This window comes from Hypanus sabinus, chromosome 7 (assembly GCF_030144855.1).
Source record: "Hypanus sabinus isolate sHypSab1 chromosome 7, sHypSab1.hap1, whole genome shotgun sequence".
NCBI classification, from domain to species: Eukaryota; Metazoa; Chordata; class Chondrichthyes; order Myliobatiformes; family Dasyatidae; genus Hypanus; species Hypanus sabinus.
Genome location: NC_082712.1, coordinates 91,517,213 through 91,533,328, shown reverse-complemented (window position 1 = coordinate 91,533,328; position 16,116 = coordinate 91,517,213). Strand labels below are relative to the sequence as shown.

The 16,116-nt window shown below is 47.0% G+C and overlaps 1 protein-coding gene across 1 annotated transcript in view; it reads right to left on the bottom strand.

Annotated features, from left to right (window-relative positions):
* Positions 1–1,622: 1,622 nt before the first annotated feature.
* Positions 1,623–16,116, bottom strand: part of trappc14 (trafficking protein particle complex subunit 14) — a 76,819-nt gene continuing 62,325 nt past the window's right edge. Inside the window, exons 10-11 of the mRNA XM_059975158.1 lie at positions 12,980–13,176; positions 1,623–9,316 (exon numbers count right to left, since the gene is read on the bottom strand). Coding sequence (XP_059831141.1) covers positions 9,163–9,316; positions 12,980–13,176 — 351 coding nt within the window. The 3' untranslated portion in view covers positions 1,623–9,162. The remainder of the gene's footprint in view (positions 9,317–12,979; positions 13,177–16,116) is intronic.

Sequence of the window (16,116 nt, the reverse complement as noted above, 5' to 3'; positions counted from 1 at the left end):
GTCCTCCCCGGTGTTGTTGGAAGTCTAGCCGAGTACACGTCCGCACAGCTCCGATGGAAACCTTACTTGCAGCACCCCACGATCTACAGACCCTCCTTATTACACAAGGTCATCGTGGGTAGTTCTGTTCGCCTAACTACGGGAAAGATGTCAACGTTGAGAGAGTGCTGAGAAATTTACATGGCTGTTGCTGGGGTCTGAAAACAGGGAAAGGTTGAATCGGCTCGGACTTTATTCCTGTGAGCGTAGGAGACTGAAAACAGATTTCATAGAGGTTTACAAGTTATGAGGGGATAGGTAGAGTAAATGGCTAGCAGTCTTTTTCCATTCAGTTTGGATGAGACTGGAACTTGAGGCCACGGATTAAGTGTGAAAGTTAAGATATTGAAGGGGAGCAGGAAGGAGCTTTTTCATGCAGTGGAAATGCTGGATGCAGGTCCGATTGGAACATTTAGAAGTTTGGATAAGTACATGCCTGGTGGGTGATGGGGTAGGTAAGTCTCTACCAAAGGAGGTGCAAGGCAATCATTTCCTCCACTAGGCTGCAGGTCATCCTTGGGTAAGGTGTAGCACCTGCTTAGCACCCCCCCCCCCCCCCCCCGCCCATCAAGTGTTACGTGAATCCATGGGAGCAGGTGGTGGATGGTTGTTCGAGGACATCACAGGTCCTGGTTATGTGACCACTGACACCAGGCAGACAATCTCTGAAAAGTATTGATAATGGCCGGGGTCACCCATCTTGTAAAGACACTGCCCAGATGGTGGCAATGGCAAACCACTTCTGTAGAAAAAGTTGCCAAGAACAATTATGGTCAAACACCATGATCACCCATATTATATGACATGGCTCATAATGAACGAATGGATATAGGAGAGGAGGTTTGGGGGGGCACGACTGCTCAGGTGCAGGTCGAAAGAACCAGGCAGTATAACCATTTGGCACGGACTAGATGAGCCCAAGGTCCCACTGCTGTGCTGAGGTATTCTCTGACTGTATGTGGATGGGAGATGTATGGAGGGCCTCCAGGTGCAGGAGGAAAGAAATAGGCAGAGGTGTGGTGTAGTGCTCTACAACTTGGGCATTAAACAGACAACAAAAAGGGCAGCACAGCATACTAACAGTTAATGTAACTACAATACCAGGTTCAATTCCTACCAGTCTGTCAGGAATTACTACATCCTGACCCTGACTGCGTGGGCTTCCTCTGGCTGCTCGTTTCCCGCCACACTCTACCAGCTGGTCACAGGGAAACACTTTTGCTTTAAGATGGCACTACCGAACTGGTGGTTGAAAAGGCAAGAAATTCGACTGAAAACATTACTGGTAAGACACTGTCTGAAGTAAATTGTGATATATTATCACCAGGCGAGTGAATTTGAGGGATGAACTGTGCTGCTAACGTTGCGGATTCGATGAAGGCGGAGTGAGCGGGGGCAGAGGATTTCCGATGCTCATACAACTGCCCGGGTGCGAGACTGGATCACACAGGCCTGTAAGCAAACAGACCTCAGGGTTGTTTAATTTATACACTTTCTGATAATAAATGCACTTTGAAACATGATGTAATTGGGCTGGAGTCCAAAAGGGCCTGTTACCGTACAGAATCTTTACAACTATAAAATAAATACCACGGCTGAATTGGAATTTATTTATAACAGCGCAATGTTACCATGGTCATTAAGGTGCAATAACCCAGACAAATGCCGCCGATTACTCTGAAACCAAGCTGTTCATAGGAAAGTTCCACCATAGTGACTGTTGCAGTAACCAGACACCATCTTGCTTCTCTCTAGCATAGCATACACAGACTCGAAATAAAACACAAACACATTCGTTTCCTGATTGTTAAATCAATATAACAAAGTAAATAAGTTACATTTAAATAAAGTGCATTCTATTCAAACATCATTAAAAAAACTTAAGAGATTGCTTTACCCCTGATCTCAGCCATTGTAAGCAAAGTGATCCTCTCTCCATTGAAATCACTCTCTGCAGTGTTGAAACAGGAATTTATCACATGCCCCTTAGTCAGCCAGTGGAGTACTGCTTCATTTACAAACCTTGTTCTGGCTTGGGTTGTTAGTGAGATGTTCTCTGTCCAGCGTGTGGCTGCTAACCAGATCCGGGGAGATGTGCAGCCCAGGGCACCTGAATAAATACTGTGCACAGCACCACTGTGGATTTGCAGTGAGTGCCGGTGAGTTTGCAGAGGAGGAATAGGTCACCTCTGCAAAGCCAGAAAAGCATCTCAGCCCCCTCACTGCCCACCCTTGAGGGCGTCTCTCTCACCAGCTTCGGGAGGAACCTCACAAATCGCCCCCTCTTGCTGTCCAAGACTGAGCTCAAAGGAGATTCGGGGGTTGAGGAAAATCTCCCGTAGTGATTAAGGAAGTGGGGGTGAGGGTAATATCCAGCAAGCAGGAGGGAGAGCTAACCACACGGATTAAAGGATGGGCAAAATCCTTGAGGGACTGAGGGGTTCAAATATGCAAAGTTTGAGGGAGGGGAAATTAATACCTGAGGCTCGAAAGAGGGAGAAGATGATTAATACTCCAGGGAGGGAGGTGGAGATTTTGAAATATGAGGAGATTAACATAAAAGGACTGAGGAAGGGAGGGGATATGAAACTCCAAAGGCTGGGGAGTAATGGATTTAACTGCCAAGGATTTTTCCCGTAACGAACTGCATCTTGAAGATGCAGAAGCTCAGCTGTGGAACCACCCCCTCAGAAGGGGGCACACACTGGATATGAGTGAAGAACACAATTACGGGGTGCAGACCAAGGGAACTGCAGCCTGGCCCAGATGATCCCTGACAGCCACAAACACAGGGTCTCGGTGTGCCCATCCACTCCACGCCCCCCCCCCCCCCAATCTCCCAACAGAAAATGCTAGAAACACCCAGCAGGTCCAGCAGCATCCGCGGTGGGAGTGGAAAACGGGTTTGTGCATCATGTTTCGGACCCTTCACCAGAATGGACCAGAGAAAGAGGAGTTGGTTTTGGAGATCTTTAAAGGTTAGCTTTATTTATCAGGTGGCACTACAGGGGGGTCCGGGGTTTGGAACTCAATTCCAGTGCCATCTGTACGTTCTCCCTGTGTTTCTTCCCACAGTCCAAAGATGTAAGGGTCAGTCGGCTAATTGGGCATTGTAGATTGTCCTGTGACTAGGTTGGTGTTAAGTGGGTGGGCAGCTGGGCATGCAGCTCATTGGGCCTGTTCCACACTGCATCTCGAAACATCAAAACATGCAGTGAAATGCCACATCAACAACCAACAGAGCCCAACCTGCAAAAGTCATCACCGACATCTTGAAACCCTACCCTGTACGCCTCTGGACTGTGTGAGGAAACCCGTGTGCTCAGAGGGAGAAGGGAGACAGTGGTGGCACTCAAGCCCCAATCTTACAGCCGGAACCGTAAAGTACTGTGCTAACCGTACCGCACCACGGCCGGGTTTAGTTAGAGAGAAAACACATTCAAGGGCCTCAGACTTGGGTCGTTAATCGTTGCTCTCCCTCCACAGATGCTGCCTGACCTGCTGAGTGCTTCTCATTTCAGAATGCCACCATCTTTCTCCCCGCTCGTTCCTGCGGCATTAATTACCGGTCAAACTGACTTTTCTGGCTCTCCTTAAGCCAGGGCAGCGGCTCAGTGGAGGGCCAGGATAAAGAGTTCACATATCCTCCCCGGAGGTAGTCAGTGAATCTGGAGTGGTTTTTAAAAACAGCAAGTCACAAGTTCCAGTGTTACTTGAAACATAATTTAAAGATAACAGTCTGTGTAATCACCTCAAGTACCCAAGTGTCATGATGGGGTTCTGATCTGTGTCCGTGGTCCAGTGATACGACTAAGTGGTAAACGTACAGTGATTTGATTGAGCTCCTGTCAACCCCACAACACTCTCGACCTGGCTTCACAAGCAGGAGACCACTTTTCCTCACGTGATGTTGCTGACTGTACTGGGAGGAGGAAGTGGGTAGAGGAAACGTTGTAGTATCATATTCTCACTTGGAGTATTGTGTTCAGTTCTGGTTGCCTCATTATAGGAAGGATGTGGAAGCTTTAGAGAGGGTGCAGAGGAGATTCACCAGGATGCTGCCTGGATTGGAGACCATGTCTTCTGAGGAAAGGTTGAAAGAGTCAGGGCTTTTCTCTGGATTGGAGGAGGATGAGAGGTTACCTGATTGGGGTGTACTAGATGATAGGAGTCACAGATCGAGTGGATGGTCAGCAGCTCCCCCCACCCCCCAAGATGGAAATTGCTAAAACAAAATACTGATAGCTAATATGATTTTATGGTGTTCAGAGGAAAGTAAACTGGAGGGGGGGGGTGGTGTCAGAAGTAATTTTTGTCCTTACACAGAGACAGCAGGGTATGTGGAATACCTGCCCGGGGTAGTGGAGGTGGTAGATATATTAGGAACATTTAAGAGACACTGAGGCAGACACATGGGTAATAGGAAAATAGAGAGTTACATCAAAGGGAAAGGTTAGATTTACCTTGGAGTAGGTTAAAAGGTTAGCACAGCATCTTGGGCTGAAGGGCCTATGCGATGTCTGGGCAGAAGCAGTTTTGTGTTAGGATCCCAATGGATCTGGCATCATGAAGAGATGGGGTTGATCCATTATTGAACACAGATGGCACGTGGCTCACTGCCCAAGGGAGCTAATTACAACAGCCCGCAGGAATGGACATGTCAGTGGACACACACCCACATAACAGCAGCAGAACAGTTTCACAAACACCCTCAGAGTTACTTGGATTCACAAGCTGCCAGAACATCGCCCTGATGTGCCTGCCCAAAGGCTGAAGTGTCATTAGAGATCTTTGGGTTGAGTTGCTCTCCTACCTGGGCAATCCATTTGTAAACATTTCGTCACCATCCGAGGGGACAAGTGTGCTGTTCACTTGTGGTTGGTCCTCTGAATGCTTGGCCTTTAGCTACGGTACTCAATCAGCTGACTGGTCATCATTATGGAAACTCAACTGTGACGCAGGGAGGTGGTTTCGTTGCTGATTGGCTGCCTGCTGAACTCCGTGCGTTGTGGTCTAAAATGATTGTCTGCATTGCTTCATAAATAGAATCGAGGTCTACGTGACTTTACTCCAGACCACAATGCAGATTTCATCACACAACCAATTGGAGGATTGATAAGTATATGAAAGCCATGCATTCGCGGGACACTCCACAATTAACAGCGCACTGATGATGTCTCCTTGTATGGTGATGAAACGTTTACAAATTAACTGCCGAGATTGGAGAACAACTCAACCCTGCCATCAACCACCTGAGTTTTCAGTTAGAGATCTTTCCACCGACTTCCGTACAAGTATGTGGGCCCAACATTCACGTGATTCACGGGTACTGCCTACAAACCTGTTATACTGAAAGCACACAGTGAAATGTCATTTGCTTCAAATCAAATTAGCTGGGGGCAGCCCACAAGTGTTGCCACACTTTCAGTGGGGTAATTTAGCACACCTACAACTATCTCTAATATTTGGACCCTGGGAGGAAACCAGAGCACTTGGAGGAAACTCACATGGTCATGGGGAGAACGTACAAACTCCTTAGAGACAGTGGTGGGAACCAAACCCTGATTTTACGCTGCTGTATCGTATCTGCTGAGGGAGCACCTCCAGCGTGGTAGGATGGCTAAAATCACTCAGTGCAATTGAGTTTTCTGGCCCTCAGGTCAAAGCGTAGCAGTGCAAAACCGAACAGTGCTGAACCTGTAGCCGGGAGCTGGGTGGCTGATTAGTGAAGTACATCTGGTTAACAGACCGAGCACACATTCCCGATCGATCAAGTTAGAGTAACTAAACCTGGCTGGTTACTGGATGAGCATGTAAAGGCACGGACAACCACTGCCCAGCTCGTTATGGGGTTGTCAGGGACCCTTACACCAGGAGGGATTGGGAATGACTTGAAAAGTCTCTCCCTGACGGGTGACGAGTCAGCAGGCGAGGGGTATCATGTGGGATCCCCCCCCCGGGGGGGGGGTTCAGCTCTCTCCTGCATTCCAACAACGTGCAGGGTCAGTGAGTTAATCAATCTTAAGTGCATGGGTGAGGGTTGGAATCTGTGGGGAGTCAATGGGAATATCGAAAATATTGGGGATCTATGTGGGATTGGGATAAAATGGGTGGTTGATGGTTGACAAAGACTTCAGACCAGAAGACAGGAACAAAATTAAGCCATTCAGCCCATTGAGACCCCTCCACCATTTCAACATGACTAATTTATTTTCCATCTCAATGCCATTCTCCTGCCTTCTTCCTGTAACTTCTGACACCCTGACTAATCAAAAACCTATGAACCTCTGCCTTAAACACACCCAATAACTTGGCCTGTCGGCGGCAATGAATTCTCCAGATTCACCACCCCGGCTGAAGAAATTTCTCCTCATCTGTTCGAAAGGGAGATCCTTCAGTTTGGAGGCCGAAGGGAAGGTCCAGTTGTGTGCGGCTTCTCTCTATAGCAGCACGTTACAGACCGGAGTGTGGAGAACTGCAACCCTTTGCAGGGAACAAGAGTTATCCCTCAAGCACTTGGAATGTAGCTGGGCGGGGAGGACTGACACAGTGCCTGTCCCCAGGGCGGCAACGGCCAATGAGAGGACATGGATGATAGAAAAATGGAGGGTTATGTGTGAGGAAGGGTTAAATTGATCTTGGAGTACGTTAAAAGGTTAGCACATCATTATGGGCTGAAGGGCCTGCAATGTGCTAACATTACAATGCATGTTCATATTCTCTGTCTTGTTCCACATGGTGGGCCAAAGGACCTGTAGCGTTCTGCATTCTCCTCCCGAGCTGTCTGTGACTGACTGAAAGGGACACTTTGATCCAAGAGGCCCACCGTAGGGAAGTAATGTAGGGTGAACAGTGATAGTCAAGACCGGTATGTGTGTGCCACATACCCCAGCTAAAGGCTGGAGGAACAACAAGGTACCTCTCTCAGCTGGCTCCAGAGAAATTCTAGAGCAGGGGTTCCCAGCCTGCGGTCCTCGGTGAACGGTAGGGGTCTATGACATTAAAAAGTTTAGAAACTCCTCTGGAGTCAGATAGAGACACAGCACAGAAACCTACCTTTGACCCAATGCATTCATTTTCCTATCAGTCCCACAATTACCCCTTTTTAATTCACTACCCCTCATCCACCCACGGAGGGGTGGGTGGTGGTGGTGTGATTTTCCCACTGTTACTTCTATATTCTCTCCCCCACACCCATTCCACCCCTCTCCCACATACTGGCGGAGGTGATTTTCCCACAATTCTCTCCGTCACTCCCAGCCTCCAGACCCTAACCCTCATCCCCATACTACGGGGTGGTCTACACACCATTGGGATGAGGGAGGGAACCGGAGCACATGGGGGAAAACCCATACGGTGCCAGGGAGAACATGTAAACTAGACACACATGGCAATGGAAGTTGAGATTGAACTGGAGGTGGCGTCTGCTGGGTCTGAGAGATGAAAAGGCAGTGGGATAACTTGGCGCCAGACTCTGTCAAGAGCTGCAGTGTGATACTGGGTAACTCAGGGACAGGTCCAAAGAAGGGGGCTGAGTTGCAAATTAATCACCTTCACCCCTCTCCTGAGACGATCCACTCCTGCTGGAAGCTGACACTCTGTGCTGGGATCCCACAGCTCTATACAGCTGATAACTCTGGTTATACCACACTGAAGTATTGTGTTCAGACCTGGTCGCTTCATTATAGGAAAGATTACCAGGATTAGAGAGCATGTCTCATGAGAATCGGTTGAGTGAGCTGGGGCTTTTCTCTTTGGAGCTAAGGGGAGTGAGAGGTCATTTGAGAGGTGTATAAAATGATAAGGTTCCTTGAGTGAGCAGATAGCCTGAGACTTTTTCCCAGGGCGGAAATGGCTAATGAGGGGCATAATTTTTAAGGTGATTGAAGGAAAGTATGGGGAATGTCAGAAATGAGTTGTTGTGTTGTTTTTTTGTTAAACAGAGAGAGTGATAGGTGCTTGGAATACTCTGCAGGGGTGATGGTAGAGGCAGATACAATAGGGACATTCAAAAGACTCTTAGGGAGACACATGGATGAAAGAAAAATGGAGGACTGTGGGAGGGAAAGGTTAGATTGATCTTGGAGAAGGTCAAGTGATCAGCACAACATTGTGGACCAAAGGGCCTGTACTGTGTTCTAACTCAACGGTTCCAAGAGTGACACCATCACCACGCCTCTTAGTGCACAGCGTGGAGCATAAACTTCCTTCACGGAATTTCATTCCCTGTCCCTTTGGCACAGAGAAAACAAGGGTTTTCAGTCCAGTGGATGGCAGCTGCTTCTGGACCAGCGTACCAGCACTCAGGAAAGAAGGGTCAAAGGGATTCTTGAATTGGTGTAAGCTCACCATGACACTGTTAGTCTAGTCAAGGGGTGGCAAACCATTTTGAGAGCATGTGCCCAAACTGGCGACAGTCTTTTAAAATAAAATTCTCTCGCATGCCATGATACTTTCTTTCTCTGGAAAACCATCACATAGGAGGATATTCTAGCCAAGACTCTTCAACCTTTTCTCCATCACTGAGTCATGTGTTTCATTTGGCAGTGAAAATATTCGTTATGTATTTTTAAAAATTATCGTTGGGGTTTGAAGAACCAAGGGGTGGCACTGCATGCTGTGTGCCAACAAAAGTTTTATGCGTGCCACACTGTGCATGTGTACCACAGGTTCACCACCCCGGCGCAGACTCATCAGGATTCTTTCTCCAATACTGTGGGAGGGTGAAATAACTTGCACTCAACCTTTCCAAACGTAGTTCACTGTCACTGTAATACTGGATTCAAGTATCTGGTTCTCTCCTCCACTGATCGGCATCTCTAGTCAGAGAGGCCAGGCATCACGCACAGGACAGCACCTTCGATGTCGCTGATTTCCTCAACCAGCTTTGCAAAGCACAGCGTGCCTGGTTTAAAGCATCAAGATGATGTTTCCGAGACAGTGCAATAATTAAAGAAAACAAACTGAAAGACCACTAATCTTGCCCGGACGAGGAAGCGCCACGTGCCCTTGCACCGATCCGCTTGCCATGACTTTGCTCAACGTTTCCCCGTATGGCTCGTTTTTGCCACAAACCCCCAACTGACCCTCGCCGTGCCTCTGGTTACCCTCGGCTGGACTCCCCTACTTCACTGGCTCCACTACCAGCACCTTGCATTCCCGTTTGGCGATCTTGTCCACAGACAGCACCGTCTTCTCCGACGGGAGGTAGAGGGGTCGGCCGATGGGGGACCCCACTGGCGGAGTGATTGCCCGACGTTCCATCACGCTGCCTGTCCTGCAAGGAGAATAAACCCTGGTTAGACCACACTTGGGGTGTTTTGTCCTGTTCTTATCGCCTCATTATAGGAAGGATGTGGAAGCTTTAGAGAGGGTGCAGAGGAGATTCACCAGGATGCTGGCTGGATTAGAGAGCGTTTCTGATGAGGAAAGGTTGAGACTTTCCTCTTTGGATCAAAAGGGGATGAGAGGGGGATGAGAGGTGACATGATAGAGATGGTAACACAGATAAAGTGAACAGCTACTGACTTCTTCCCAGGGTGAAAATGAGAGAGCACACTGTTAAGGTGATTGGAGAAAGGACAGTTTTTTTAAACAGGGAGAGTGGTAAGTGCGTGGAAAGCCTTGCTAGGGTGGTGGCAGAGGCAGTTACATTAGGGACATTTAAGAAACTCTTAGATAGGCACAAGATTTACAGATTTCAGTTTCTGAGGAGACTAGGAATGAAATTTTTAAATTGGTTAACACTTCGTCACTATGTGCTCGCCACTCCCTCCTACAATTTAAAGTGGTCCACAGGGCCCACATGTCCAAAGACAAGCCATCTCGTTCTTATCTTTATATATCTCCCTATTGCAATAGATGTAACAAAGGAGAGGCTTCACCAATCCATATGTTTTGGACATGACCGAGTCTTGAAAAATACTGGAAGGAAGTATTCCAAACTTCTTCCTGTACTTTTTAAAGTAAGTTTTAAGCCTAACCCTTTGACTGCCTTGTTTGGTATTGTTGGAGAAAAAGGCATAACTTTGGAGACATCTGATTTGCATATATTGGCTTTTATTTATCTTATAGCTAGAAGGGCGGTGTTGCTTAAATGGAAGGATGTTGCTCCGCCTACTCACACTCAATGGTTACGGGATGTTACGCCATGCTTAAACTTAGAGAAGATCCGTTGTTCAATTTCTGATTCTAACCAAGACTTTCTAACATTGTGGGGACCATTCTTGAACTACTTTCAAAACCTTTGATTTAGTGTTAAAGTACAGACATTGGCTAATAGCATAAATCAGAATGTGATAAGGATTTTTTTCTGTCTTTCTTTCTTTACCAAACAGCTTCGACTTTGGTAGTGGGTTTAGATTCCTTTTTTTAATAATAAAATTATTACAATTCAATTATAATTTAATTAATGTATGTGTTTGATTATGAATATAGGGTACTGTGATTGTAAGTGTGATTTAAATATAATGTATTCGGTACTATTCTATTTTTCTGATTCATAATATATATCCTCATGTACTCTGTATTCTTCTATGTGAAAATTAATAAAAATATTGAAAAAGAAAGATGGGCACGTGGATGATTGAACAATGGAGGCTATGTGGGGGAGGGAGGAAGGGTTAGGCTGAAGGGTGTGCACTCTGCTGTATGGTTCTTTAAACTAAATCAGATGGAGAGGTGAATGTGGGGGGATGTTGACAGCTGGGAACCTAGGTTGTTCAGAAAGATATGTTAAAGGGCGCTGGACAGAAAGGGAAGGACAATGGAGCAGCTGATGCCTGGGGGTCAGGGTTGACACTTTGATGAGGCAGGTGGGTGACCACAGAGTCATGGGGGTGGGGGGTTACAGTGCAGAAACTGTCTCCTCAGTCCACTGACTTACCAGTGGATATCTTTACATCAATCCTGCATTGGCCTGGTTCAGATGGCTCAACTTATTATCAGAGGATGTATACAGTACACAACCTGAAAGTCTTACTCCTCACAAACAAGCACAAAACAAGGAACCCCAAAGAAAGAATGACAGTAACATCAGAACCCCTGAAGCCCCCCTTCCCACCATCAGACAAGCAATAGCAAAAGATCCCCAAGAGACCTCGATCCAGAGTCTAGCAAAACTACACCCAAAACCAGGCCTTGGGTATCTCAGACAGATTCTCTCTCACCAGCCGAAGGGAGGGGAAAGGGGAGGGAAGGGGGAGTGGGGAGAGGGCAGGGGAAGAGGGGGAGAGAGGGAGGGGAGGGGGGAGAGAGGAGAGATTGTTTCTGCAACAATGACAAAAGCTGCTAGCCACAGATTCTGTCCTTCACCCATACACCAGCAGGACAATTTGCAACGGCTGATTAACCCAACGATTGGGATGTGGCAGGGAACTGGAGCACCCAGTGGAAATCCACCCAGAACGTGTAAACTCCGCACGCGCAGACAGAGCTGGAGGTCAGGATTGAACTAGTATCCCTGGAGGATGAGGCAGCGCCTCTTTCCGTTAGATCACCTCAGCATATAACTGTTCAAACCTTTAAAAAAAATCAAATACTTACGTGCTTGCGGCCAAGTGGAATAATTCATGTGCGGGGGAGAGTCGCAGACAAGGAGTTATCATCAAGGAGGTGGGGAGGTGAAAGGTGAAATCTAATGCCTAGGTGTGAGATTTTGGGATGGAGATTAAGAGTCAGTATATGATCACAGGGCATAGGAGCGGAAATAGGCCAAACAGCCCATTGAGTCTATTCTGTCATTCCATCATGGCTGACTTATTATCCCTTTCAACCACATTCTCCTTGCTTCTCTCTGTGACCTTTGACACCTTTACTAATCAACAACCATCAACCTCTGCTTTAAACATACCCAGAGATGCTTCAGAGATTGTCTGTCGGGTGTCAATAGTCGCATAACCAGGACTTGTGATTTGCACCGGCTGCTCATACGACCATCCACCACCTGATTCCACAGCTTCACATGACCCTGATCGGTGGGGGTGGGTGGGTGGGAAGGGTCTAAGCGGGTGCTACACCTTGCCCAAGGGTGACCTACAGGCTAGTGGAAGGAGTGCCTTACGCCTCCTTTGGTAGAGACGTATCTCCACCATACTGGGCAATAATCAGAATGGAATAATGTTGGAGCAGATGAAGAGGATTCACTTCACAATCGGTTGTTATCTGCGAAGTGCTGCCTGAAAGATCGGAGAAAAAGGATTTGAAGGACCTTGCTGGCAAAGGTGTGTGTACACACACACACACACGCACACTGCAGAGACATACGCACACACAAGCGCGCACACACACACTGCACACCCCCCCCCCCCCACAGAGGTTTCCCTAAAAGACAGGATATAGACAGCATACAACTAACTGCTGATAAGTAGCACAGAGACTCCCTGCCAGAGTCACTGAGCGTGGAAACAACAGGCCTGTTCATAACGACCAAAATGGCCACCTAAGCGAGTTCCACTTGCCTGCATTTGGCCTGTATCCATCTAAATCAGGGGTTTCCAACCGGGGGACTAATCAGAGTCAACGGTGTAAGAAAGGTTGGGAACTCCTGCTCTAAATCTTTCCTATCCAAATGGCTTTTAAATACTGTCAGTAAAGATCCAGGACCCACAATCCTCTGACCCATACACTTTGGGATGTGGGAGGAAACTCATGCCGTCACGGGGAGAATGTACAAACTGCACAGACAGCGGCAGGAACTGAACCCCAATCAGTGGCGCTGTAAAGTGTTAATGCTAACAGCTATGCCACCGTTCCGTCCTGCCTCAACCACTGTCAGCTGGTTCCACATGGGCTCTCTGTTCCACACGAAGAGGTTGCCCCTCTGTTCCAAAGCCAAATGCACTTGCCTCTTGCACAATTGTTTCCTTTGCTGAGTGGACAGGAATGAGAGTAGCCCACCACTGTGAGAGCACCAACACCCCCACCCCTCCACGCTTTTTACCTCATGAGGTGTCCACTGCGGGAAGGCTGCTGGTGGGAGAAGGACTGCGAGCGGCCCAGGCTGGCCTGGTGGCGCTCCATGAGGTCTCGCATGGCCGGGCTGCCGGGGCTGCTCTTCCGGGACACGGGCCGGGCCTCGGGCGGCTGGCTGGCCACGCTGGCTGTGAACTGCAGCTTCAGCTTCATGTGCTGGCTCAGCTGGAGGGGGAGGGGAGAACAGGATGGGGATGGGAGGGGTGGTTAGTAGGGAGGGAAAGATTCAGGTGGAGAGGACAGAGAATGAGGGCAGATGGAACAGAAATGAACAATCATTAAAGTTGCCAGTGACAGGTTCTTCAGTGCAACTGATCCTGACCAGGATTCCCATCAAAGCAAAACCCACATATCCCTCTATATCAGCAGCTCCCAGCCTGGGCTCCATGGATCCCTCAACCTAGTGGCATTGGTCCATGGCATACAAAAAGGTTGGGAACTTCTACTCTAAACCTTTCCTATCCATGTACCTGTCCAAGAACTTATCAAAAGTCAACATACCCACCACAGCTATTTCCTCTGGCCGTTATTTCCAGACCTCCCTCTGTGTGGAAAAAGTTGTCCTTCAGGCTCCTATTAAATGTCTCCCTCCTCAACTCCTCGGGTTTTGATTTCTTTTCCCCAGAGAAAAAGCGCATATTCTCCCCATGGTGACGGAAGGGCAGAGCTATATAATAGACAGCTGATGTTCAGCATGTTTGGGATATGTACAAGGTCAGCTGGCTTTTCAGACACATGGAAGACACACAGATGAAATAGACACTGGTTGAGCTTTGAGTGCCCACGGAAAAGGGTGGGTTTTGCTTGCAGCATGGACAAGGGGTGACCAGTAGAAGGCTATTGGTGTGTTTAACCCTAGCCTGGATTGATAGCTTTACCGTGTGAAGACGATACCCTTTTGTGTGATCACAGTCGGTGACTTTAACAGGATTTCGGAGGACAACATGGGAGAATCGACAGCAATGGCTTACTTGGAAAACAAATCACCCTTCTCTCTCCTCTCAAATCTACTCAACTCAATTTCACAAACTGAACTGATTTCATACCTATACCATCGTAAGACTGTATCATTTACTACCTGAGCTTGAAGAAGTTTGGGGTTTTATATTTACACACTTATATATGCATAAACTCTGCTAACCTGTTTGACTTATCTGGTTTTATATTACTATATTATAAATAGTGTTTTGTTTACTATATTATTACTATTTATTATTATATATTTACAAAATAAATAGAGTTTTGTTTGTAGCGAAACCAGACTCCACGTGTGTTCCATTTCTGCTGGTTCTTTTAACCCATTACAGGGTAAGTAACAAAATTGGGGGCTCGTCCGGGATATGAACAAAATGGTGAGCGCCATTCTAAAATCGTTGGGGGCTTAATTAAGTGACTAATGGTTGATCTGATTGGGGAAAATCCCTTTTGGTTTGCTTGAGTGGAAAAACAGCAGCAATGGAAATTGAGGTTGGTAAGTTTCTGGCAGAACCAACCCTGAAGCACTGGATGATGCTAAGAGGGATGCGCTGTTGGGAATTGCTCATAAGTTAAAACTTAAAGTGACCGCTAGAATGAGGAAGGCATTAATAGCGGAGCATTATATATCCAAAGGAACATTTGAATAGGATGTGTGGGAAATGTTAGTTGAAAGTAAACCCACTGACGCAGAGGTTCAGCTTTGGTTAGAAAAATTAAAGAGGAGGATGAGAAAGAGGCAGAGATCCTTTCAGAGTCTGCTAAGTCAGCAGAAGAGTCTACTTTAACTCATGAGATTAAGTTTATCCTGAATGAGAGCTTCCAAGAGAGTAGCTGGGAAGATCAGGAATTTGAAATTGAGACTAGTAATGAAAGCCTAGAAGAGGCAGCTGGCCCGATTGCCTGTGTTCAGGTTGTTGAAGCATCTGTGGATTCCCAGGGTACTGAACCTTTTAGATCAGTTAAGGTCTGACGTGTCTGACTTGATTGAAAAGGAATGCAGTCCTTTTGTGCCAGATGGACTTGGTTCAATGAATAAGGGATTAACCTTGGTACCAATGGAAATTGAGGATTCTCAGTCACGAGTCAGACAGTGTTCTAAAAGTTGGTGAGGAGATGAAAACTGGTGAGGTAAATGTTATTGAAGATATTGAGAAGGATGCTGTTTCTGGACTTTCGAATAAAATACTCATGAATTAGTTTCAAGACCTTTGACCTTGCTGAGACAAACAGCTCTCTCAGATGCTGAGACAGTACACATTGATTTGTTTAACTATATTTTTGAATTTAAAGATAAACAACTTGGTGCTGTTGTTCAAGTTTGTGATTTGGAGGGACAGGGTTCGGAGACTTCTCAAAACAAAGGGAGGTGTTGTTTTGACCAAGAGAGGCCAGCTGCAGGTGTTCTTATGGAAACATATAGAACTAAAGATCTTGGAGATAGAACTAACGACTTGTTTGGAACAAAGGACTTGTTTGGAAGTTCAGCAAATGGGCTGTTTAGAAAACATGAGTGAGGAGTTGGCACTTGTTCAGGGTAAAGTTCAGGGAGTCTGTGAAGGACTTATGCCAGCTGGTAAGCAAGCTAATCACGTGATGGCTAAGTGTTCTGTTTCCAAGTGGAAAAGGGACAATGGGTGATCAAACTCCATTTTGAATAACAGAATCTGGTTTTGCAAAACTTGACTTTTTTTTGTAATAAAGCACAGTCCTTTGTAAGAACTTCAGGTCTGATGCTCGACTGCTCCCATACTAGAAGGAAATGCAACTTGTCAGGACACTCACAATGGTGCTCCTGAAAAACACAGTTAAGATGGTGGGGGGGGGGGGCAGCTCTTGCTTGCCTCAATCTTCTTCGGAAGCAGAGGCGCTGCTGTGCCTTCTTGTTCAAGGAAGTGAAACTAAGGGACCAGGTGAGGTCATCCGTGATGTGAGATCCTAAAAACTCTGTGTACTTAACTCTCTCTACGGAGCAGCCACGTATTCACAGAGGGGGAATGGTTTGTCTGCACCTTCCTGAAGTGTACAATGATTTCCTTTGTCTTCTCCACATTCAGGCTTAGTTTGTGCTGCCTGCCTGTCCATCTCCCTCCATTATCTGCACCTCCATGTCTCAAAGGGTCTCTTAAA